At 45.8% G+C, this 27,592-nt stretch overlaps 1 protein-coding gene across 1 annotated transcript in view; it reads left to right on the top strand.

The window, feature by feature from the left end:
* Positions 1–27,592, top strand: part of TXNL1 (thioredoxin like 1) — a 174,135-nt gene that overhangs the window by 107,033 nt on the left and 39,510 nt on the right. Inside the window, exon 5 of the mRNA XM_085630116.1 lies at positions 2,275–2,344. Within this exon, the coding sequence (XP_085486242.1) occupies positions 2,275–2,344 (70 nt within the window). The remainder of the gene's footprint in view (positions 1–2,274; positions 2,345–27,592) is intronic.

The following is a 27,592-nucleotide window of genomic DNA, read 5'->3' as shown; positions in this document are numbered from 1 at the left end:
ACTGGCTAGCTGTTATGGTAATGTTTTAAACAAGCTTTCCATCCTTCAAACGATGATAACCTTAAGCCTTGCTTGGTTTTGTGCCTGCTGCCTTATTCAGCCCTTTGTAATCTCCCAGTCTTATGATATGGTGGTTATTGGGACATCTTGTTAAATTTACCAGTGATATTGGCAGTCAGTAATTACAACACCGCTGCTGTTTGCATTCCAGATAACAATTGTATGCATTTATTTATCCACTGCACTCCTATAGCTCTGCTAGTGTCCCATCAACCACTTGTTACCCTTGGCCTGAAATAGCTCCTTCTCTAGTCTGTATTCCGAGTGAAAATCGATAGAGGCTCCGGTAACACAGATAAAGGTAGCCTTTAAATCTTTTTGGAGCACGGGTCATGGCTAGCTTACCTCATGTTTGTTTATACTGCACACTTTTATTCACATGTAGTTTCGTGGTTCTATCTAGGGATATTTTCTGAACAACACTGAAGGATTAGGGTTGACAGCTGGATCACTTGTTAAGTTCCTGACTCTTGAAAGAATGGCTGTGTTCAATTTATTTAAACCTGAGATTGTTGAGCTGGGGTGAATTCCCAACAGTATGTTGTTCTACAGCTTAATGGTCTGAACCGTGAAATGCCTACCACCCGGTAGTTTACTTCTTATTTTTTGAGTGGCACAATTTGCCTTATTTGCAGAAGAGCACCACTAGGCATGCATTTTGCAAGTTTTTTGGTTTGAAAAGAAAAATAAAGTATTGTCCAGAATTGTTGCAATTTCTGTATGCCTTGCTGACACGAACATAATTGGTTCAGGAAGCAGAAGTGAATGTAGCAGGTAAGGTAAGAAGTTACACCATCGTATTTAAGATTAAGATTAGTTTTACTGTGATATTTTGGATTGTTTGCTGTTTTTGAATGCTGTTCCTCTCCACCCCTACGCAGTCTGTTGAGGAAGAGCATAGCCAGGATAGAAAAGGAAAGAAAGGGGAAATGTATTTCAGAATTCTGAAAATGAAAAAGCAGGCTCTCAATACGCAGTGTGCAAGTTGAAATCTGAGCTTGTCTTCATCAAACATCCCACTTTGTTTTTGTTTTTAACTGCCTGCACTGGTGTAGGGCAAGTACCTTTAGCAGAAGGCCATGGGTAGGATGTAATTTGAATGTTCTTTTCAATCTTTAACTGATTCCAAGGCTTGGGCCAACTCAAGACTTGCTGCATGCCTGATTGAGTATTAGAATAACCACTAACTGTATATCATCTGCATACATTCATGTTTATCTGCTAGTCTAACATCAAACCTGTTGACTGTGAGATAGAAAAGAACCATGCAGCACTGAATGCAAGTGTTGTAAAAGAAGATGGGCCAGAAATTAGTAGGTTTCTCTATCTTTAACATTGGTTTCTTGAGTAACAGGTGAAATATTGCTTTCTTGAGGTCTCTAGGGGCTTCGTATTAGTGATGTATAGGGCAGCTAGCTTTCTTATGTCTTTTATCAAATGAGTGAGACAAATGTCCAGAAGCAAGCCAGAGAGCTTTCCGTGCCTCATCAAGGCTCACTCTCCTTTAAGCATAGGAGAGATCAGGGAGAATCCAGAGAGACTGTTAAAGGGGTTGACTCACCTCAGTCTTCCCCCAATTACTCTTCCAAATTTGCAGAAAATGTATCTCTAACCTCTTTCACTTCCTCAGAAAACCAAATTGGCTAAATTTGTCAACCTGACCTCGTGAAAAGGAAAAGCTAAACCATCTAATGAAATGAGACCTTGACCAAAGGCCTTTCTCCATCTGTGCCCTAGCCAATCAGCCATAAGTAATTGTTGAAGAGTACAAATCCTTAGAAATGTAAAATGAGACTACTTCTTAGCCCTGCAAATCGTGTATTTAAATTGAATTTAAAAAGTATGCCTATGGTAATATAGGCATGAAGACAATAAATGTAATTCAGAAAGCTGAGCCTACAGATAAAGGATTTCTTCAAAGCATTACAATAACATCTGTTCCCAATGGCAGGCTTTCTTTCCGTTAAGAATTTCCAGTTTATATAAAATGTCATTACATTCAAAATGTTGTATTTGATCTCAGGGGGTGGTTTGTCCTGCCATGTTGGGTTTTTATTTGAGTTCTGTCAGTGACTGATAATACTCTCATTATTTATAGTTGTGGAGCTGCTCAAAACTGCTGTAACACTTTTTGTTTGCTAAACTTCAATTAATTGCTTTGAAATATAGAAAGCTCTACCAATTTAATGAAACAGCCATTTACTCTATCCGCAGCTTCTCATGACAGTAGCTTTTAATCAGCCTGTAAAACTGTATTCTATGAAACTTCATGGACCAGAAAATGGTAAGTAAAATGTGTTTTATTGTGGGTCATTTTATTTGATTAAATGCAGTAAATACCACTAAGGTGTGCTATATAGAGATTCGACATTTATGGTGTATCTTTGGGGTTTTAAACTGGATTAAGTCTGAAATGTTTAAGTAGCTTCCCCTTAATTATTCAGTCGTAGACTCTAGGTTCTTGGCCTGTGAATGAAAGTTGGCCTCCTTGACTTTCCGGGTAGACTTAAATGAGCTGCAAAGGCATAGCTTAGGGGAATTGGTGTAGTGTACAGTATAATGCAGTTATCAGATACAGTAAATATGTCCATGACCAGTCAAAGTAGAGTACACAACTATTTAATAAAATCATAAAATATAGGAATATATTTACAATATAGATGAGGATTTGACTTGTACCGCACAAACGTTAAAGTAATACAATACAGTGGCATTATCAGGGTGGGCTCTTGACAGAGTATGCTGTGTATTGTTTGCAATCATTAAATGATCTTGGGCAGGACCAGAACACTGCAGTTACAAAAATGGTGTAAAGCTTCAACAGTGTTTGCACACACACACAGTAATTTTTGCTATTTCCAGCACTGTAAAATGGTAGCTCAAATCATTTATGTGAAACTGAGCTACTTTGTAGCAAGTATGCAAAAGTTTGCTTCCTGCTCATTTTTTGTGCTCATAAAGCAAGGACTATTGACAACAAAGTGTACCTTTTAGCCTGCTAAGAAGAGGGGAAGTGTCTGAGTTGGAAAGCAGAAAGTGCATTACTGGGTCATGTGAGGTGAACCTACCTACTTTGTTTTAGGGGTAGTAGCAATGATCTAAATGACAATGTATCACTACCCGGATGTCCTACATGCTCTAGTCAATCATGGATGGGAAGGCCAACCTTTAAGATAAATGGGGCATACTGCAGTCTTACCCACAACAACAGGTGCAAGCACCAGATATAAAAGCCTTGCTTCAACACAGTTCTCGAGCAAACAAACTGCTTGCTCACCTGGTCGCCAGACTAACACAAAAGCAGCAGACTCAAATGAAAAAAGAACATAAAAGTGACAAAAGAGCTTTTTGGCGAGTGCCTGGGGTGGGGGGCCAGGGAGGACGGGTAGTGTATTTGCTAGAGAGTTACCACTCTACTCACCTTCAACTGTAGCAGTAATTCTTTATTGTGGAGTAGAGCAGGCTTCAAGATGCCATGTCAGTATCGATGTCATCAGCAGGGCAGGCTAAACCAAGAGGGACATACATGTCTAAGTTCAGGCAGCTGGGCTTTGATTTACTACTAAACAGAATCTGTGTGAGCTCTAGTTGAACTGTGGGGGCCAGATGTGACGGAACAGGTCACCCATGTGGCCCTTAGGGCTGTGATAACATTAGGATCAGCGGGACATCTAGTAAAGTGGCTTTACCAAGCCATAATGGAGACTACATATAGACCTCTATCGCAACTGCAGGAGAAGTGGGGGACTGCATTCAATCGACAGCTAACTGAGAAAGAATGGGAAAAACTTATAGGTAGTCCTAAAAGAGTATCTAGGAATGCATCTTTTAAATTTAAACCAATTCAATGTACTCCATAGAACTTACCTTACCCCACACAGACTGAACGTAGTATACGGAAGTGATACCCAAGCCTGTGCCAGATGCTCACAGAGAGACGTTGACTTTGACCACATGGTTTGGGCCTGTCCTGCGCTTGCCGGCTATTGGCTGGAGATTGTAAAACTGCTTAATACGGTTTTATCACAGACCCCGACATGCTGTCCAGAGGTCTGCCTGGTGGGTCTCTTCCCGAGACCTATAGCCAATAAACTTAGTCATAGATTTATTGACCTGGCCTATGTTTTAGCCAAACGTAGACTAGCGCTTAGATGGAAGGCGAAGCAACCCCCTCTAGTGGTGCATTGGGAACAGGATGTCACTTGCTGGGCCAGAGCGGAAGAGCAGGCCTTGATCAGAGAGGACAAGACCACAAAGCGGCGAAAACCACTAGCTGAGCTATGGGCGGAATTAGTAGGGGCATGGGATACGAGACATTCATCTAATGCGACCACGCTTTCTAGCCCCACCGACTCTGACGGATGAGGATAGACCCACATTGCTACGGTTGGGTGGTGATAGTGGGACTTCTGTGATAAGGAGGTGTAGTCATTCGGTTCAAGTACTAGATGGGGTCCCTGCTGGTGCAGGGTTTGGCCCTCGTCCCCCTGCCGCCCCAGTTGTTCCCCAATTCCCCCCCCCACCCCCCGATTTCCCTAAGCAACGACATTTAACTGGTGACAGATCTTTGGGCTACAGACAGACCTCGGGTGGTTATCTTTTTGTTATGAGTAAAACGGTTTTTGTTTTCTATTACATGTAAACAAGGAATTTGTGTTGATGTTTTTTTTTTATTCTTCACTATGGCCACTATCTTATACTTCATACGATCTGTGAGGGTAACCTACGTACCAGGTTCCATGAGTCTACATGTTATGCATGCTCTGATAAGAATGTTGTGGACAATAACCCGACCACTCCCCAGGATTTCTTTACTCCTACTGGTGAGAGACTGATTTATTCTTTGAACCACACTCTGAGAGACAATTGGTCTGTACTCTAGCTACTATGCCCGTAGTATTGATTTGCTATTACTTGCATTGGTAGAAATTATGTCTATACTGCTATAACAGAAGAGCGTTTTGAGCACATAGTTACCTTTTCCATAGTGAGATCAACAATGTTGTGTATATGATAAGAATTGTATTTAAAAACCAATAAAAACGATTTAAAAAAAATTAAAAAAACAGACTCTGTGTCCTCAGTGTTCTTAATGGTGCAATTTGGCTAGGGCAGAATTTCTCCCAGTGGGTTCTGGAAACTCCATCTTCCTAGTAAGAATTGCAGTGGTCACTTCCTGAATATACATGAGCACATTCCTTGTTGATGCTCTGTTGAAAAACCATGTGGGTTCCCTCCTGGTAGCCCTGTAAATAATAAGCAACTGACAATAATGATGGGCGTGATCCCAGTGTTGTTTTCGGGCAGTGTGCAATTCATGTTGCAGTAGCCCTTCTTCAAATACATTTTCACTAATAGCTATGTATAACCCTGATATCGAGTGCATTTTTTATGTTTGGTAAGGATTTACGGAGTGCACTCATTCTGATGATCACGATGAATATTACTAAATTTATGTTAATGAGGTTTGTGAACATCCCTAAAACACAAAATAAAAATACCGAAAGCATGAAGGAAATTGTAGAGCTCTACAACTTGTTCATTACTTTCATCCACATAACCAGCAACTTGTCCACCGTGCCTGTGATAGCTGCACCTCTTCTGTAGAACAATCATGCTGCCTAACATTGCACATTCTATTCACCCACTGCCACCTGGAGAATACCTGTGCCACTGGTACATGTATCTGGACCTACTAAGTATACTTTACCACTGCAGTGTACCATGGGCACATGTATCCTTCAAACAGGAGCACTCAACCCAACACAAAATGAGGCCCCTCCACATGTGCTATATATCACCTTTAAATTGCAGTTAACTTCGTCACTTCTTTCCAGATTACAGTAATATTCTAAACGATCTATAGGACACTCCCAACAGAACCACTCAATACTATGAAACCATAGCATGAAGTACGCTGCACCTAAGCATAACTCTCAGCACACCATTCAATAATGCGTTAACGTGGTCTACAACAAGTGATCGAACTTAACCTGATAAAGTGTCGTACATCACACCATGTCATCATGCAAAGTATGCTCTAATATCATTCGGTAGCACATCATGCCAATCAGACCTTCTGTGTACACATTACATCAATAAGACTGCTGAGATTGTGCCTAAACGTAGAACAGATAGTACCAATAGAATGACAGGCTGTACCACCATGAAGGGAAAAGTTCCCATGCTGAACTGAGTAATATCACATGAGGGGGGTCTAACGTCTCTAAGGGACCTACCTACAGACCACATCTTCTGATTCATACTATGAAATATGGTCAGCCATTGATGCTCAACCAAACGTGTTTGAACTGGGAAGGGAAGGAGTAGACATGACTCAACACAAATGTAGTACCTACAGTTAGGTCAGCTGAAGCTACTCCCATCGATTTCGATAGGCACAGAGTTTAACCCTACTCAGCATCCGCAGAGGTTTGGGAGGCCTTTTCAGAAGCATTACAGTGGCTGTAACTGGTCTTGGTAGACTGGCAAAAATGGTTCCTGCTCCTTGACTTGCAGCATGGCATCTCTGCAGGTTGTCCTGGGTTATTTTCCAGTCTATGTGTAGAGTGGCTACTGCACACCACTTCCACTCTTGAATAACTGTTGGTGCATTCCCCAAACTGTTGTTCAGGACCTTCTTTGTTGTCGAGGCTCTGAAGTTGAACAAGGTATTGGTCAAAGAAGCCAGTATTTATCTCTCCTGATGTCCAATAGGAGGCGCAACTTTTGAATTTCCAGTAGTTCCTTCCAGTCCTGGTGGACATGATCACCTTATGACGGGGTCCTGCAGCTTCCCCTGAGACTGTTTTAAACTGGCTACAGTTTACAAAACCAGTTATACCTAAAGTGCTGTATGGGGGCCTCCTGCAGCCCTCGCATGCGGCCCCCGACGAAAAGCAGCCCTTGACGCCTGTTTACTTGAGAGAGCAGTAACATTCAGAATTTTTTTTAAATGAGCAAGCTTCAAATAAAGTGGAAGAAAAGAATCGAATAGGGTGTCCTGCACCACTTCACTTCAGGAACACATTTGGTTTTAAAGACCTCTTGCAACAAATGTGTGAAAATATGGTGAAGTCCGTACAAACTTTCAAAATGTTTGTTCATTGCACGTGTATCTGTAGATGTCATCTAGTGTTGGGCTTGGATGTTTGCAACTTATTTTTCTTTGAAGAAGTCTTTGAGTCACAGGGTATAGGAATTCCACCTATTAGTGACCATGCTTATGGACATTGGCTCCATTGTTGGATTTTTTTTTCTTTCTTCCATCGTCAGGTTTGGACAGTGTCACCAAGCTCTGGGTCGGTGCGTCATGGTGTTCGGATCCGCCAGACCATCTGTATTGTACAATCGATCTGTTCTCCCTCTTGTTTTATTTCGTCACTGCCCCTCAATCTGATTTGAAAACCAACATTCCTTCAAAGCCCCTGTGGGATCTTTTCTCTGGCAGTTCGCACACGATTATGCCCCGTGTGTGACGGAAAGGACTCTATTCCGGTACTTCCTACAGTGTCGTTATAAATACCATCAGACAGACCTCCATGAAGTGTGTAACCTTTCGGCTCCTGAGCAAGAAGACTCTAAATTACCATCTGGACTCGCGTTTCACATCCGCCTTCATGGCGCAACAACATGGCGATGAACTCCAGACCTTTTCAGCGTACATGATGTCGAAGTAGACCCCCAGCCGCTGACATTGGCTGCCAAGGCACACTTCTGCATGCTAGAGGCCAGGTTTGGCTCCTAATCCGAGGTTCAGTGTCACCACTGGAACAACCTTCCGCCCCAACTCCAGCACTGAACAGAGGTCAGGCATCAAACCCAGAAGCCAAACACACTCTCACCTCTATATATATCAATGCCTCATTTGAGATGAAGTTGTGGCTTTCCTATAGGACCTGTGCTGGTGCATCAGCAAGCAAGCCGGTGTACTCCCTTATTCCACATGGTCACGCTCCAGGATGTCACCCCACTGCTGCAGGAAGGCAACTTTAGGACACCCTTGACCTGAAGGACACATATTTTTACACCCCGATTCACCTTTCGCATCGCCTGTTCCTCTGGTTCAGGGTGAGTCATCAGTATAATCAGTTCAAAGAGCTGACCTTTGGGGTTATTACCGCACCCGGGGTGTTCACTCAGTGTCTTGCAGTCGTCGAGGCGCAGCTCAGGGGAACCAGATTCCACGCCATCCCTTACTTAGACTGGCTGATCAATAGCACAACCCACTACCAGTGCTTTACTCGCACCCAGGCAACCATATACCATCTTCATGGGTTATGGCTTGCCATCAATACCACAAAATCCCACCACCAGCTCCTTTTCAGGGGCATTCCTCAACTCTGTGGTAGGGAAAGCCTTCCTCAGACCTGCCAGAGTCCAAGCCTTCCAGGTGCTGCTCCCTCTTTTTCAGCTAGATTGTCGGGTAACAGTCAGAATATGATGGCCTCTTGCATTGCCGTACTCCTACACGCCAGGTTAAATATACACCTGTTGCTAGACAACATTACAGCACAGTAGTCCTAAACGGAGGGTCGCTGGCAGGATCTACTGTTAATTTGGAGTCACACTGCTCTCTTTCTGCAGTGGTCGAACACAAGCAACCTTTCTCGACCCAGTTCCACAGGTGGCCATCACAACGGATGCTTCTTTACCAGGAAAGTGGGGGCACACTTGCACAAGTTCACTGTTCCGGGTATGGGAGAACCCCTTCAACAGGGTCTCCACATCAGCTAACTCGAGCTATTGCCCATCCAGCTAACGGTCAAGGCCTTCCTCTGTCAGATTAGTAAAAACGTAGTTCTGAGTCGCACTAACAACATGACAGCCATATCTCCAGTCACAAGGCTGGACACATGCTCCACAGTTGCTATTGCTGGCTCAGCATATCTGGCGGTGGGCACTCCACCACTAGCGGAGTACCTTCTAGGAGTAATCGATGACTTTGCAGACCTTCTCAGCCAGATGCACCAAAAAAATGAGTGGGAACTCCACACGCAAGTCCTACTTCACTGTGGGTGTTTCCTGGTGTGCACCTCTTCGGGGCCGCCGAAAATGCAAGATGGCCACATCCGCAGGCAATTCAGTATGGATCAACTGGCCGGGGATATTTGCCTACATTTTTCCTCCGCTCCCACTTCTTGATGCGGAGGTTGCAGCAGACGTCTCCGACCCTCATTCTAATGACTCGCAAATGAGACGGGCAGCCTTGGTTCACCACTATCCTCAACATTTCTGTGGTCCCACACAAGAAGCTGCCCAACCCGCTAGACCTTAGAACAATGAGAATGTTAGGCACCCGAACCCCAGGCAGCTCAGTCTTGAAATTGATTGTCGAGCTCTATCGGGGCAAAACCCAAATACCATTAAGGTGCCTTGCAAAACGCACACTTGACTCTAAAGGGAAGCCAAGGGCTCAACATTTATCTTCCCTACATACGTTTATAAGTTTGTTGTAAGTCACAGTTGTTGCCTCATTGAAATTTCCCAATTGATAGCTCATGGTGAGTGCACGACCACAAATTTGCTAATGAAACCTCAAATACGTGGTGCAAGAAATGCACAATAGTGCTCATAAAAGAGCAAAGCCATTTCCATTGTGGTACTAATACACAGACACACATTGAGAGTTTGGGTCCCAAGACATCATTTCTGATGCTTTTCTTTTTGGCCTACACCTCCCCAGGCCAGTTTATCCCTCCAGTGCCTTTGGAAACTGTGAGTTTTGCACTGCATAGAAAGTGCACGGTAACCTGTGAAACTTTACCTCCGTATAGACCGGGCCACTGAAATTATGCAATGATTTTCGTGTAATTCTAGATTTGCTGCATTAGCCACATAATCCATCTTCTGCTGCATAATAGGCAGGTTTTAACAAAACAAATTCTTTCTCGCTCAAACAGGTCAAAGGTTAGTGAAAACATTCCATGTTGCGCAGTGTAAGCCCCTTTGGAAACCTTTCTGTAGCGTATTCCTACATGTGGGTGTTTAACTGCTACTAATGAGGTGCAACTAATGCCAAGACAGTGCTAACAAGTATAAAAATGATGACATAATGAAGTAATACTATCACACAATGTGCTGCATATTGCCGCATAATTTGACCATTCCTTACCACATAATTCCAGTGATAAAGAGAAACAGTGTTCCCTCAAGGGAGAAGTGTGAACCTCTACTTCCTTTGAGAAAATTATTTAACTATCAAAGATTGGTTCCATTTTAATATTAGATGTTATACATTGTACTTTTGGGACGGCTAACTAACCAGCCCAATTTATAAGATGGATATGAAGATACTTCCGAGGGGTACTGACTCATATCTGGTAGAGGAGTGGCAGGTTAGTTGGTCCTCCCAAGAGTACAGTATATGAATTCTAAAATTGTATTCTCTGCAAGCAGACCCACTAACCTGTTTTCTCCTCCGAAGATGCTTCCCAAACCTGTATCCTGTTGATGACTGTCTAAATTGCATGCATAGGGTTGAAACGCTGACAATAATACTGTACTGTTTTTATTTGATTCTGGAGCATTTCACTCTGTCAGTGTGTGTACCAACCACGTTTGCATCCTGGATCAGATGCTATTTATGTACATAGACGGTGTGCCACCAGCACACTTTACGCTTACTTATTTCACTTGCCCTGCCCTGCTGCGCTGTTTGAGATCACAATTTCACTTTCGATTTGGCTTGAGTATAAAATTGCAATGATTTTTTCTATTGTTGAATAAACTGAATACAACTGACTTGTTTAGAAATGGAGCCAATCTTTTGACGGTTACAAAGATGTTCTCCAAGGAAGTAGAGGTTCACACTTCCACCTTGAGGGACCGTGGTTTCTTGTTATTACTTGATTACCCAGGTCCCTGGGTTACCCCTTGTTCTTATACATGCATAATTCAAGTGGCCCAGCGTGTATAGAATGGAAGATGAGGACGCACTTTAGAAACTCCTACTCCTGTAACATTGGATGATGCAGATTTCAATAGTTGTTCATATGCGAAATGTGCATAATCAGAATATTTGTTGTCCACGGGGGAGCGCTCCAGTGATTACAAAATATTGTTAAAGTTTAAAAGGGTTTAGAGAGATTTTCCATCCAGTAAAAGTAGTCTGACAAACTTGATATTTACATAATGAGCAATGGTGGAATTTTAAAATCAACAAGGGCGCCCTGCAGATGCAGGCAGGGTGAAACAACTATAGTATAAGAACCCTAAACATGATGGCAAGGTCCCTGATCGTACAGACTGGATGGAAGCTGTGGAATCCGCTCTGACGAGCCTGCGGACTGTGGGGAACTGTCCACTCTTAAGGGTGAAAACAGACTGCTTAAACGATTATCATGCGCGGCGCGCCACCCCACCCCACTTCTCCACTTACAGAAGGCCAGGCCAAGGGTGTGCCGGAGTGTTGCATTCCCATCCCAGGTGAGGATAACCCTAGGCCACTAAACCTTCTGTTAGCCTTGCATAGTGGGATGACAGGACGTCTCCTTTGAATCACCCATCAGATTGACTTTTTCAACAACACCCCATGCTGGGCTGAAAACGGGGAAAATACTCTAGGAACCCACAAATTGTTGCTGTGAGTGTAGGCAGAAATGTAATGTCACGTGAAGAGCAATATGCAGCATGAAAAAGTAATGGTAAAGCTAACCAAACTTAATTGGTCTCAAATCAACTCCGTTTTAAGATAGTATGGGGGTGAGTTAATACACGGGCTGTTGTGTGTACCTAGGTGGTCAATGCACTCACTGGAGAGAAATGTCCATCATTGTTGGTCAAATGTTTGAATCGTTAGATAGGGCATAAGGTTGTTGTATGTTGCAGGCAACTAGCTGGAATGTGTCTCACAGCTTTCTAACTTCTATAAGATTGGTTAGTGGATTACTGCTTTTGTTGGAGAGAGATTTATCTAGAATGCAGGTCACGAGCTACAATTGGGTATAATAGCGAGTCGAGTTATGCTCACTGCAAATGTCTGCACGGAACCTGGAGTGCATACCTTTGGACTCTTGCAGGCATTACTCAGTCTTTCGTTATTTAAGGTTGATTAAAAAAAGGTGCTGTTGGTAATAATGTCGAGCCTTAATCTTGTATTGCGTGCTGTATAGGTGATTCGTGTGATTATGCACACATGCATGCACAGGACCTTTGTAAAGCACGTATTGTTATCTAGTACAGAGAGCTTGAGCCACCTCCCATGTTATCACTCAAAAACCTGTGAAGTGACTACCAGATGGGGGCTAGGGAGAAGCTAGCGGCCAGGGCCCTTGTGTTCACTGTAATGCAGCCTCATGCGCCTGCCCAGTAGAGCCTCTTTATTAGTGTCCTCACAGATTGTGTTTAATTGCTCTTGGAAGTCTGCATGTTAGTGGGATCTAGGAGCAATCTATTACATACCAGTAGACGAGATTATTCATTCCTAGGAGTTTGAGCAGATAAAAACATGCGTTCAATGTTTGGCCTACACTGCCATCTAGCGAGGCTGATGTAGCATGAACTAATATGTTCTAGTTGAAGTTGTATCGAGTGCTCTGTTCTTGTAGTCCTTCCATTGAGTACTCGGAACTAAATTGCGTCAGTGAACCTATTGCCATCCTTTCCTAATCCATGTTTTATTACTGCAAAAGTATTCAGCCCGTTACCACCCTAGGGTTTTTAGATTTTATGAAGTCTCCCTCCTTCACATTGTACTGCCCGCTGACAATAGAAATACGAAGGTTTTAATGTTTTAGTTTTGTTTTAAATTGCAAAGGTGTTGAATTATCAGTTATGTTATACAGTAGATTGTGGCAAAATACGAATTAAGGCCCAATATGCCAGCACGTGAGTACTTTCACGAAAGTTTTTGGGACTTGTACGCACACAATAATTTAATGACATTTAAGTTTTTGCAAAGTCCCACAACAGCCTTCACTTGTCTGAGTGCTGGCGTGTATACCTCTTCTCTTTGTAATAGCTCAAACAGCAAGCGTTTTTTTTGGGGGGGTGGGGGGTGGTTGCGCATCTAGTTTAACACTAATCAGACGAGTGAAAAGATAAGTCTTTAAAAAATGGTGTTTCCTAATGTTTGACCGATGTTTCTCAAAAAACGAAACCCTGCCTGCCTCATGCAGGAGCATGTTTGAAGCCATGTGTGCACAGTGACCATCAAAACTATCCTTCAAGCCCAATCCTGTATGCAAAGTCTGGAGGCAATCTTTGAGAGTAACTCAAGTATCTGAAAGAGACTATTAGTTATGGATTCCTTACCTTAGAATTACCCCCAGGCGTCAGACTGGATCCGGAGAATTTTTCTTCAGCAGTACCCCTGTGTGTCGGTAGGTGGCATCTGTCAACTCTGCGTTCGTCGTTGGAGTCTTGATCGCCAGAATGGCGACGCGGTATTTTAGATGCCGCTCCTGCGCGCTGACATCAGTTCTTTATTTTTCTGCGCCAGCCAGGGCAGATCCGGTGAGAGCGGTACCCTTAGTCTTTTTTTACTAGTTTTTTTTTTCAACTTTTGAGGACTTCTTTTTTTGAGTCATTCAATTCCTTGTACAAGGAATGTCACATTGACGGACCGGCTTCAAACCTTGTTATTCTTGTCACAAGTTGATGTTGGTCACGGACCGACATCTCGTGTGCCTCTGGTGTTTGTAGCGCGACCACGACCCGAAGTCATGCTCCCACTGCCAGGCGATGAACCTAAAGTCTTTGCAGGAGCGGTCCGAAAGCTTCTCAAGGCCCGGCAGTCAGCTCCGCTTGAGGTCCCGGTCGAGAGGGAGGTCGCGGGACAGGTCGCCGGGTCACCATCATCACTCCTCTTCGAAGTCTTTGTCTTTAGGTAAGTTGAAGCACAAGATGAAGACGAAGAAGCACCTTCGCTCTTCGCCTTCTCCCCTTCCGTCGGTTGACGCGACACGGGATGCGGAAGGTAGTCGTCTGGCTCCACCCACGGAGCCTGTTGGGTCGGCTCTGAGCTTTCCTCCCTTTCCGGGAGCAGGGGGGACCCCTGCTCAACTTCGTAGCTTTTACAAAGCCCTCACTCCATCTTTGGGCAGCCTGACTCCGGCGGTGTGCCGTCGGGCCCTGCAAACTCGGCTGGGGGTTTTAGGCCTTCGATGCCGGCGGCTTCAGCTCCGGTGCCACAGAGCCCCCAGGGATCCAGGCCTGGATCTGGATCGGCACTAGTCGACCTTACGACACCTCCGGCGCCTAATCCATTGGCGACACCTCTGCCCCTTCTGACGCCGGTTGTGTCCCCAGCCGGCGTCGTCCCCGGCCTCCCCCCTCGACATGGATATGGAACCGGACCAACGCCGGTACTGGCGCAGACGGGTACTTTTGTACTTCTGTTCTATCCTGGCGTTCCTTGTCACCCTGAGTGGCAGCCAGAGGAGGGTGATGAGGACTGGGAGGGGTCTATTGACCCTCTAGCAGACCAGCTGGAAGAGCCTGAGTGGAGAGAGGAACTGGGTGAGACCAGTGGTCTGTATACTTTCCCAGACCTTGGTATGCTTTCTCCCCCTACCGTGGCTACGGATAAGGGAGCCTCCTACGCTGTGGTGTTGTGTATGGCGGCTGAGGCCTTGGGCCTTGAGCTACCTACGGTGGCAGTCAGGACTAATCTCCTGACTGAGGTACTTCAACCAGCAGCAGCCGCTTCAGAGCCCCTGCTGCCGTTCAATGAGGAACCTGTAAATACAATGTTAGTGTGAATTCCTTTGTCATGTTGTGGTGATCGTCTTTGCAAGTTGATGGGAGTCTCAGCAAATATTCATTCATGAAACTTGGTCTGCAGCCTAGACGCCCACGCTGATATCGGCTGGGCGCTTTTAAGTTCTCGCCTAGTGACGCAGCGCATGCGTGCTGCTCGCCTTGGCGAGATCTATTGTTGCCGCTTTCTCTGTCAAAGGGAGACAGGAGATAGAACACGTGGACAGGAGATGTGCACTCCGTACGCGTGCACATCTCCTGTCAGCACGCGCATCGTGCGACTTCACTTTTCCTCCCCCCGTCGGCTCCACGGAGCCAGCTTGTGTGTCCTAGGCATCACCCGGCTTTCAGTCTTGAAAGTCTGATCATGTTACTCGGCGCATGAACTGAGCACTGCGGGCAATCAGCCTTTTTGCGAGAATGGTTTATTGTGCTAGGACTCTGAGTGTCACTTGTGTGACTTAGAACCTTAACACATGCACAGCACCACCATTAGGCAGCCCACCTCTGCAGTGCATTGTCATATTTGCGAAGGTGAAGCATATTTTGTGTACTAAAAACAGACATTGGCCCTTGTAAGCTAATCTATAACATGAAGAAGACAAGGAGACATTGCATGAATAATGCTGGCTGCCTTGTGCATTACTCATGAAATAGTTATTGTAACCACTGACTTTGATCCTACTGTGTCGTTGGATCCCTGTTTCTGTGCTGCACTTGCACATGCCACTTGACGGTTTCATTGAATTCCTGTTTTAAAACATCTAAAACTTACATCATTTTCTCGAGGAACTATTTAAAAAGAGGCCATGGGGTAATTTATCTTTAATTCTGATGTTCAGAAGCAGCAGATAGCAGAGGGAGTATATGATACGCTTTCTTCAGCTGTTCACAATGTTTCAGGGAAGCCAGCGCATTGATGTCTATTTATTAAACAGCAGTTATCACTGCGTGCACACAAACTTTAGGTTCTGCGCATGCCTCTGCTACATGAAGGTGGTTTTCATCCAATATACTGAGTCATTTGTGAAAATGTATTTATTCATTCAGTATTGTGCAACTCTTTTTCTTGTTCTCGAGTGTGGCCAGTACTTGTGCAGCCTTCTTCCGTCCCTCCCTTCTTCTCCCACCCTCCCTTCTTCTCCCACCCTCTCGCTTCCCTCGGTTATCTGGTTCTCAGATTATTTTCTGATTTCCCCAGATTTCGGAGTGAGGGAGCTCTGACTTGTGAATGCATCATAGCCCAGTACCAGCCCCCTTATCAGCATCCTGGCCCTCTCACCCCATTAATCACACACAGCAGTGCTTCCACCACGGCCTGCCCTCAGCCTCCAACCGTTAACTTTCCCTCCACCGATGATGTTATTTATTCACCTGTTTTTTAATCACGTGGGTATATTTCATGGGATATTAGCAAGATCGGCAAAACAAAAGCTTGGGTAACACCTTCATCTTTCTCGTTAGGTACATCGTTAGACTATATGTGCTTTTAAACAAGGGGCAGAAGGAAGATGCGATCAACTTTGGACGGTCGAGCATACTATATATAAAACTGTGGGGGAAATGGGGAGGGGCTCCAATCTTTCACACTCTGACCAATATTTCTGTTCTTTTGCATGTACACATATTAAATGTTCTGTGCCGCTTGGAAGGAGGTATTTTAGTATTGTGTTTATATACTACCCTATTGGGCATTCAAGCACTATAAAATGCGTTGCTTCAGTGCATTGCATGTTTTTTTGTTGTTTATTTTAATACCCAAAATCACAGATCTGGAGCTTGGCTCCTACCAATTTGTTTTATTCATCACCAAAAAAGCAAAGCTATCCACACAGTTCCACACCACACAATTCAACTCCACACATTTCCAATCCATATCCCATAATTCAACACTAAACCACACATTCCACTCAACAACACAATTACACAACACACCCCATACATCCCACTCACACCACAGAATTGCCCATCATGCCACAAACTTTAACAGCACACCGCATAATTAAACTCTAAAGCATACCACTCCACAACACAAAATACCATTTCACATGCTTACACTCCATAACATGCAATCCCACTCCACATAATTTGAGAACACTCAATACCACATAATTACTATCCAAATAATTCCACTGTACACCATGCCACATAATTCCACTACACAAACCAACTCAACAACATACAAGTCCACACCACACAATTCCACAAATAACAATTCCAATCCAACCCACGTAATTCCTCTCCACTCCACATACATACACACCATAACACATAGGTAAAAGCCCGCCATTTATAACTCCAATAGCTCTAACTCAAGCAAATGTGAGACCTATTGCATTTCTAATGCTTGTTAAATTTGATGTAGCCACGGGCGGGAGAAATTATTTCTGGACACCACGTCAGGCCGAACGGCCACTCTGAGGTACATTAGGACCCAGGCCGGGGAAGGCAAAGCCGGACCCGATAGAGGCCTAGGGTAGAACGCCGGCCGGCGGCGGGACCCCTCCACGCCACGCCCCCGCAATTACGAAAACCCGGCTAGGCCGGGGAGGGCATGATAGGCCCACAAACAAAGGAAGCTCCCCCCCCCCAATCAGGGGGCGAGAGAGGTAGGCAAGGGGGAGGTTAAAAGGGGCCAACGGCCCAGGAAATTCAATTTCAAGGCTCCCCCTCGCGTAAGAAGAAGAAGAAAATGGACCGGACGTACCTGCGGAGATCATCGAGCTTTCGCGCCAAACACCAGCAGAACAAAGGACACCGGCAGTCTCCAGGCGACTTTCCGGCCGACGGGGCCCCGCTCCCACGCGAGGGGAACTGCAGAGCAGCGGGGGAAACCGTGCGCGAGCACGAACCGGCGACGGAAAGTGTATAGCTGCAAAAGAATGGGAGCAGCGGGTTCAGGAGCCTCCACACCGGCCAGCATGATCCGAGCAGAAGAGGCAGGGTCATTGGGCTCCGCGGCGGATGCAAGTGAGGTGTCCAGAGGGCCTCGCAGGGAATCGCGGAGTCAGACGCATGGCTCCAAGAGTGCGCTAGTCCTTTTTCCCCGCACAGTGCCGCTCCGCTCTGAATCCGAGCCTCCGTATGCACGGCAACTGGACCTCAAGACCTCCTTCGTAAGGGCGGAATAATGAAGGGAACAACGGCATCGGGGGGGGTCAGGAGGGAAGAAGGAAAGGAAGGCCACGCCATCGCATGGAAGGCAGAAAGGAAGGCTGGGGAAGCCGACCTGACCGGAGAAGAGGACGCAAGGACGCTACATGGCATTTCGCGCAGTTGGTCGGAAGAAAAAGATGCGGCGATCACCCCCGCCCCATCTGTCGTCGAGGGACGGGCAGGGTCCACCACAGTTTCAGGACTCACGGGCACTTGGAGCCAATACGGTGGTGCCCGGAGCAACGACCTTGGCGAGGAGCTGGATCGAAGCTGGGCAGAATGCCGGTACCGCCACCCGGAGGCACCAGGAGCAATGGCAGCGGGCTCACGTACACCCACCACGGGGCAGTTGGCAAACCTCGAGCAAGCAACTGGCGAAAAATCACGGCAGGACACGAACCACGCGGGGGTCGGTGCGGGCGGCGGTGCCCCCGAAAAGGCGGAAGACTGATGCGGGCGACGGTGCCCCCATAACGAGCCCGGAAGTGAAATTAAGCGAAAGAGGTAAGGAGCGGGGCTGCGCAAAGCTAGGGTACGGCCAAATCAATCTGGTAAAACAGGGTCGCGGCCAGCCAAAGTAACCCCTTTTGTGACAGGAATGAAGTGCGGTATATAGGCAGTTCCGGGATGAAAGTTAAGAGCTCATTACTATTATAATGAAGGTTCTAATAATTGTATAGTTTGCGGTATATAGGCAGTTCCGGGATGAAAGTCAAGAGCTCATTATTCTATATTGGAGCTTTAAATTATAAAACCCAAGTAACGAAAGATGGCTCTTTTGAACGCAGTAGTCTGCTGGTCGGTTGACATCATATGCAGTCTGTAATATACTCGGGACACGTCTTTGCAGCAGGCATAGTAACCCCCTGCACTAACTTCGCCTAAGTCGAAACCTCAACTTTACAAAGCAGTGAGCTCTCTCCAGGAGGTTAAGTAATCAAACGAGTTTTCTCTACAATTATGTGAGGCCTGGTAATTGCCGGCGGGACGAAACGCCGCAGCTGATGCTTCAAAGAGCTTCAGAAACTTTCAAACACGGCGCCTTAGGGAAGCCATCACCCGGGGCGGTAGCACCGGTCGCACCGCTCTCCCATACCAAGATATGGGTCCGAGCACTTCCCATTGCACACGTCTTACGAGGAATGGAGATGTTGTAGCAGTTGGGAAGAAAACAGGGCCGGCTTTTAGTACTGGGGCGCCCTGTGCAACAATGTTGGTGGGCGCCCCCGCCCCAATGTCCAACTCCACCACGCACTCGCGTACTAGCACCCTTAACAGTGACCAAGCCACCATAACCACACGCTCGCAGAGGCATTGAATTAGTTATATAGCGCCTTCATATCAGTGTGGGGGTCCGGGCGCCTGGCATCACACACGCATGACAGAGTCAATCAAGCATAGGTGTAATTCCGTGTATAGGAAATGATAATAAGCCAAAGGACGGAAAGTGTAGAAGTCACAGGTCATTCAGACTGGTAGGGAGTATAGGGCACGAGTGCTACGAATGCTTACCTTAGCTTAGAAGATCACGACCCGCGTTTGTTTCGGCATTCGCACATTTTAACGTGGTATTACATTTAGAGGCAGATAACTGCTCCTTCCTTTCAACATACGGCTGCGTGATGCTGCTGGGTGCTAGGAGACGGCAGACAGGCGGTAAGTCTGAACAAATCATATGTAATTGCTGCTTAGCTCTAATTACTGTTAGGATGGTGTTTGCAACTTGATTCCAGAGAGAGGATAGTCTGCATTTCCGAATGACATCACGGCACCGTACACCTCCTAAGAGGCGGGCCGCGCGTTCTGACAAAACACTGCCTGCCGCTGGGTATCTTTGCACAGCATTCTCCTGTGAGATACATTTTCCATTTTAGTCCCGTGTGGGCGGAGTTCGGAGTCGGGAGACTGCAGGAGGTTTTGCCAAAGCGGGAATTTCATTTAATGTACACCATTGTGATAAAAGCGTTACGATAAGAAATGTATTTCACCAGGAAAACAAGCTGGTCGCGTTGACTGTTTCTCGGAGCTAGTCATGCCCAAGGATTATTTTGACAACAATAATGGCACAACCCTTGCGCGCTGCTTTCATAGAAACCGTGGCTGCATTTGCCTGGAAAGATAATACAGGGAACATTTGGCGGCGTAGCTTAAGTAGATTTAACCGTCAGTGGATTATTTTCGCTCCTGTTTTTTCCTTTATTCCCCATAACGATCATTCTGCATTTATCGTGTTTTAACAGAAAACAATGTCAACGTGGTAAAACAGAACATAATGTGAATAGCAGATTCCACTCTATATCCAGCCAAGCGTACCCTATTGGTAATGTGCTGTACATAAAGTAATGTGGAAGTAGGTGTCCTCGAGCTAGAGAGCCACCATGTTATTCCCAAGGCACAGCACTGGAATAGGCGACTTGTAGAGTAGTCATCTTTAAAAGGTCAGTAGAAGGTCTGAAGAAATGTATCTGTTAAAAGACCGGAGAGGGTTGATTGGTCTGAGTGTTCTTTTCTTTTTGGGAGTTCGAAAGACCAGGGAGTACACCCCCTGTCGTATTTGGTGCGGAGGAACCAGGGTAGGGCCGCAGACACCGTCGAATCCCCCCCGTGAACTGGCGTGCGAGAGTCACGGAGACAGCGGCAGTCTCCTCCCAGTTAGAAAGATCCGCGCTTAAGGCGATAAACGCGCACATGGCGATTTCGAGGGCAGGGAATTGACTTTTAGGCCAAATATAGGTCGAACCAGGAGGGGGGGGTCTCCTACGCCCCCTCAGCAGTACACATGCGCACTAAGGGTGCACGGGGCGCAAGGGAAAAGAAAAAAAAAAAGCCCCGCGTCAGCACACTGGGAGGGCAATTACCCAGAGAGCAAGGCAGTGCCAAGAGGTGTGGCAGATTACCATACACTGAGATTGATCGAGGGGGGGAGGAGGTGGCCTAACGAATAAAGCGTTGGCAACTTTCGGGACGCTGAGCAGAGCAGGCAGTCTCCTTGCGACTTAATAGACGGGCTAGGGTTCGGGCATGCAGAGGCGGCTTTAATTGTCGAAATCACTTGAAGCTTGGGGATGACAAGGATTTATTCGCCTGACGGGAGCGGGTCTTTGGCAGAGTGGGGACAAACATTCCCCGGCAGATGCAAGGATAGAGGCGCCAGGAATGCGATCGTAAACTAAAAACTGTCTGGCTTGTGACAGGCGGGCTCCCAGAAGCAAGAGTGGTTATGTCGGCACTATGCCGCAAGGTGCCCACCCTGCTGCGCTCCACCAGAGGCGCAATGCCAAACCAATCCATCCACCTCCAGTTGATAGATAGCAGGGTTCAAAGGGTGGCCGGCTTAGCAAGGCCAGCCTTAAGCATCTGAGATGGGAGGCTTGACAACAAATCCCATGCTGGTTTAGCACAGCCATGACAAATGACCCAATTACCTCACAAGTCCCAGTACCTTACAAAGTACCATTCAGAAAAGACTCAACCTGTACCACCATATTAGGTTGCCCAACTAGCAGCGATAAACGCAATTACATGGAGTACACAGGGAGATTTAGCTCTGGAGAGACCTTCCCTAGCTAGAACAAACCAGATGTATAGTGTCCAGTGATGTGCAACTGCACTTTCTATACGAAACGAAGATCTGTGAGTTGCAGGTCCCTGAAGTTAAAAGACGTGTTGGTAAGAAAAAACAGAAAAAAAAAACACCAGACGCATAGCGGTGGTACCATTAATATTGGGGCATAAACGAAATGATAGATATGTGTCCCCGAGGTGTGTAGGACAACCCAATTGTTGTTGTCATATTGCATATTATAATTTTCAAGCAGAGCACAACCCGGGCAGGGCAAAAGCTACCCGTGGTCAGGGCGATGGTCAAGTTAAGACCCTGGGGAATCCGCGTTTTCGGCTAGGGGAGGGCCCCCCCAATTTCCTCAATGTCAATTACGAAAATTTAGCCCAGTATACCTGCGCCACGCAGCAAGCCTAGTTAGAGGAGGCGAAGCTAGAGGGCATAATAAAAAAAAAAAAAAAATCATGAAGAGAGCTGAACACCACCAGGGACAAAGCTTACAAGGCCCAGGGGCGGATGTCCAGCAGCACGGGTGCATAAACTGGTAGTAGTCAGGGCATACCACACGGGGACAGGAAGAGACAAGTTCATGCGGTACATCGTGGGCATATTCGAGCTAGGAGGTGGCGAGTAGGTAGCGAGGTTAGGCCGAGCTAAGGGGGGAGCTCCCTCCGATCGAAAAACCGTAGAGAGCGTGGCGGAGCTGACACGAGGAACCTAGTAGAGAACGAAAGTACTAGGAGATAGATGAAAGGCTCACACAGTGTCCTTGGATGCCTCACGCCAGGGGCACTGGGGGAGCCATTGGGCGGCGTGCCGCCAGAGAAAGAACAGAGATGACACTCCTGCAGGACCCCGGGGATGCCTTACGGCAGAGGTACAGACTGAGAAGATGACAAGGACCCAGCCGCAAGAAAATAGAGTAGATGCTCAAGTAAGGTCCTTGGGATGCCAAACGGCAGAGACCCCTGGGAGAAGGGAGGGCCCCGAAAGGATACAGGACGAGCGGGACGGCACTTGCAGCCCGGGCATGCCCAGAAAGGGACACCCTCCAAATCGGTAGCCAGTTGAAGCCTAGACCCGTGAATCGAAACACAGGGATTGGGGCACCTCCCTCCTCTCCCAGGCAATTGGGGCGTCTGGGTCCAGAATGGGAATAGAGAAAATAATGAACAATAGATAAAAGTGAAACATGGTCGTTGAAGGACTATAGTAAGACCATGAATGTTGAAATTTGAAATATGAAGATTTCATGTTACAAAAATGTTTGTTGAAAAATAAAACTGCGACCTTTTCAGGCACCAAGAAGTGGTCAAGTGGTACTTAAGGGAAAAGCGCGCAGAGATGGCAAGAACCAGGGGGGAGCGGGGAGGGAGTGCTCGCCGCCTGGACGGGGTTATGGGCTGCGTCTAATTTAAAAAGCGCCTAGCCGATATCATCTTGATTACCAGATCACGTCACCCTACAGATGCGCCTATTATCTTATCTTCTCTTCTCAATTGAATTTGGATGGATTAATTTTCTGACCTGTACCAGAGATATCTAGTCGCAAATACGGATGAGAATCTCGTTAATACGGTGTGGAGCTATTCTTGACTGGTTACTACCGACCTCTTCCTGCTCACTACGAATTGTGAATGCCCTGAAGAAGTCCTGCGCGGCAGGACGAAACGCGTTGACTGTGGCTTTTTAAGAACATAAATAATAAAGAAGATACCTTTCTAAATTCGAAGCCTATTCGATTATAACTATATGTAACAATTTATTCTCCGAGTGATGCAGTCCTGATTTTGTTTGTGTATATGTTTGCCCTAGTTTTGAAATAGGGGGGTGCTCCTGGACAGGGGGTACTTTCGAGAATTTGCACACAAGTTAACCTATAGACGTTTTTTTGACTTGCATGGCTGATTTTTTATGATTGGTGCCAGATCCTTCGCAATAGGTCCCCTGTCCAAGTTGTGTTCTTTCTATGAAATGCACTTCGTATGAATCTGTCTGCTATGCTTGGTCGAAGAGGGCTGTGCACTCTTCTTATGGGAAACGTGACAACATAGTTTACCAGTGGTGATAGGCATGTTTTTGTAGCTGTCATGAAGCTAACATCAATGTGTTCGCCAGTAAGACATGCTTCATATACAAATAAACAGTTAAATATGACTAATAGTACCTCCACTTCATCAGGCAGACATGACACAGGGCATTTTTGTCCCCAGAGGTTCCGTTGCTAGGAGCAGAGAGGTGGGTCAGTGTGCTTTGTTGGCAGACAGACCTTTTGATAATACCGAGGTAGAAAGTCGTTCCCAAGTTTGATATGTTCAAGTTTTTCACACTATTCCGTTACATGTTCATAACTCTGGGATATGACAGCAGAGCTGTGAAATAGACATATTGCTCATTGTGTACATACAGAGTCGGACTGGCCTATAGGGCAGCCTGGCAGTGCCTGATGTGCTGGTCTGGCAGGTCACTGTGTGGCCCGTTTTTAGGCTGTTTGTCGGTCTGTTTATGATCTGCTGAGCTGGTTTTTACTCTTGATTTATTTGTTTGTTAAACAAATGTTGCCTGTGCCAAGCTCACACCCATGCAGTCTTCCATGCCTCGCAAGACACTTGTACAGCCTGTCTTTACAAGTTCAAAACTTCCCAGTCTCCAAACGAGGAGCACGTGTTTAGCTTTCTAATTTACTAATGTGGGCCACACCTATTTGGTGCTCAAGCCTATTTTTATATCCCAGTCCGACCCTGTGTACACAGAGTGGGATTTGAATACGGCCCTTTTTAACCAACTGATTCTTAGACAAGCCACTGTCAGTTGTTGGTTTGAGACTTTCTCAGGCAAGTCTTTGCTCTGCCCACAATCATCTCTCACGGAGTGCTGTTAGCTACTTGGTTGTATCCTTCCCTATCCACTCGACTGCTTGTGCTGAGCTGCATGAGAGATTATTACAGACTAGCCCTCTTGGTTCTCTGCTTCTGCCATCTTACTTTGAGCAGACCCCTTCCCCGTAAGCCCTCCCCCCCCCCCCCCCGCGCCCCTAGCTTAGCCATTTCACAAATTACTATTCTGTGATTTCTGAAACAAGCGCAGCATTAAAATAAATAGTCTCTGTGTGCTGTGTGTTTTTTCTGTCTACTTCCGTGTTGGGTTTTAAGCGCTCTCTTGGCTTTTTGTCTGCACGTGCAGCATGCCCCTGATGTGCAGCGGGCCAAAGGAGGACCACCATTTGGAGTCAGACGAGTGATGGTGCACGTGAGAGAGCCATGGAACAGGCAGAGAAACTGCTGGCTGGTTTTCTCTTTCTTCCTTAGTCTGCAGTTGTGCATTTGTCTGTCCGAGGCCTGACGGCTGTATTCTCCAGATTGAAAGGTCTCCCTCAGTTTCTCTGTCACATCCCCTGTGATCTAATAACGGACACCGAGGGATGTGGAGAAATGCAAGGACGCCGTAGTAGTGGGTAAGCTAACAAGTGAGTTGGGAGACCCGAACCTAAGCAGAGCTAGGGGGTCTGGCTTGGCTCTAAGAGCCCATGTATGAGCCGAGCTGTGAGAATATTTGGCATATAAATCATGCAACAACCAGCATGTAAAAAATATACTAGTGTGTTCAGAATTCAGAAAAGTGAATTTCTTTAATGTGCAGCAGCATTTCACCTCAGTGCATAAAATAATATCGCTGTTTTGAGAAGCATTTTTTAAAGTGACAGTTTTTAAATATGAACTTAGATCTATTGCTGCCTCCTCGCCCTGACGACCATGCCAATGGTGAACTAAGAAGCAAGTCAGTCATGTGTATTTTCTATGTGGCCAAAATTCTTATTATAAATGGGGCAAGATTGCAGGCTTGTAAATCAGACCCAATCCGTTTTTGTGCAGTGCACACCCGAACTCGCGTTGTATCAGGGGCTCTCGTATGTGATGTGGAGAATAAGGAGGCTCGGTGAAACGAAGTGTTTGCCGAGGGTCACACAAACTGGTCATGCGGGGTTGATTGCAGGTGTACTGGTTTCTCAATGTGTAGTTCAGCCATTAAGTGGGTATCCATTTCATATATCAAAAGTTAAAGCTGCGTATTTAATTTTTGGAATATGAAGTTATGGGTGACGGGCAGGCCCAGTATAGCAAATCAGTATAATTCACAGCACAGCATCGGTACCTTTTCAGCAAGAATCGACGGGGCCGGCCCAGATGCAGATAGAGGCTCGGGAGTGGCTGCCAGAACCAGAGCCCTTCTGTTCACTGTAATGCAGCCTCATGAGCCTGTCAAGTAGAACTACTTTATTCGTATCCTCAGATTGTGCAGTCAGCATGTTCTTCATAGTACAGACCTGCCCTAAGGACAAAAGTGCTCTTCACAAAAGACTCAAACTAGTTTATGAATTTTCAGCGACGGGAGTTTGTAATTTGCCCTTGATTTTCACAGAATGTTAGTTGAGTGAAGGCTTGGTTTCAAAACGCAATAATGTGCCACAAATTGAACATGTTTGTGCCTCAATTTCCAAATCCATGCCACAATATCCTTGTGACGGGTCTATTTGTGTCTCGATTCGATCTTTTCTGTTCTTCCTTTCTGTTTCTATCTGTCCCTTCATCTTTCTCCCGTGCACTCCTCACCACCTGCTCTACTGCCCCCTACCTGCCACCCTCTTTAGTTTCATCCCTTGTCTTCATTATTGGCTCCACCGACATCACTGCCACCCACATGCCCTACCCTCACAGTAGCTTTTCGGAAATGGTATCCGGATTGGATTGATATTTTTATTTTCCTTTTCATGGAATTGAGAAACCAGTTGTATTGAAGGCTCTCTAGTACCATCTGTGCTTTTGTCTCCTTGCTTCTGTCTCAAAAGATGGGCGGTGTGAAAGGGGAACCTTCATTATAGTTCTTCCTTTCTTTGTATGTCCTCCACATGAAGGAGGACTGCGGTGAATAATATTTTATGATCAATCGGTCAATAATGTGGTATTTGTAAAGTGCAGCTAATCACCCTTGATTGATGGTCCCACCTTTATTGGAAATAAAGACAGAAACAAAACTGTATCTAAGGCGATTTAGCCTTCCGTGTGTGCTTTAATGTGATTTGTGCTTCATGCTTTAGAACACCTTTCGTCTTTGCCATCTTTTCAGAGGGTGACTAGTAGTCTAAAGGTCTATATTTTATAGTTGTCAAATGGGTTCTAAAAAAATAGAAAACCAACCACAAGGCAAATAAAATAGCTGTGAAATAAGCACAGTGGTAGGGGCAGAGCTGGGCATCAAACATTTACAACAGCACAAGGAAGCATTCTACCACACAGACATTACATAATTTATATTTCAGTCAATTAATCGCAGGCTTGTAAAGCGCAACTACTCGCCTGTAAGGGTCTCTAGGCGGTGGGTGAGGAGGGAGCTGCAGGTCCGTCCAGGCACTATATTTGTCAAGCGTCCATTCTCCGCTTGGACATATTGGTCCTGGACAACAGATATTTATTGTTATCCAACTGTATGGCAGTATTGATCTCAGCGGGCTGAAAGGCTCAGTGGACTGCAGGGATTTGAACCTGTGACCAGGAAGTAGGGTAATATATGATCAAATAGAGAATCCTGCAGCGTATGCTTTAGTCCCCTGAGTCACCAGACACTGCAACCAGACATGCAGCATTTCCTTTACTTGGAATCATAATGTATAATGATGGAAATGTTTGTTATTTAAAATGCCGGGTGGGCTGCTTCAACCTCTAGCCCACCTGCTTAAAGTACAACATTTTTAGTTGATGTCAAGCTTTTGTATCCTTCACAGTTTTATGCTAAAAATTAAAAAAAAAAAAAGTTATATACCTGTAATAATTAGTAGCAGGTTGTTGGTTATTGTACAGTTGGCCCGCACAGTCGTTGCTATAGGACTTAATGAAGGCTTGTGAAACACACTTAATACTTCTCAGAAACATCATTAACAAGCATTGGCATAGCCAATAGGTCTCGCCTTTGGGACCTTATAAGTGTTTATCCATGCAACAGTTGCATAACTAAATACTTATAAGGTCCCAAAAGCGAGACCTATTGGCTATGCAAAGCGGCCTTGCGGCGCGAAAGTTAAAGTGATCACGATCGGGATCACGATGAAACATCAAAGCG

This window comes from Triturus cristatus, chromosome 2_1 (genome assembly GCF_964204655.1).
Source record: "Triturus cristatus chromosome 2_1, aTriCri1.1, whole genome shotgun sequence".
Classification (NCBI taxonomy): Eukaryota; Metazoa; Chordata; class Amphibia; order Caudata; family Salamandridae; genus Triturus; species Triturus cristatus.
The sequence above is the reverse complement of the archived record's forward strand: the minus strand, read 5'-3'. Positions and strand labels throughout refer to the sequence as shown.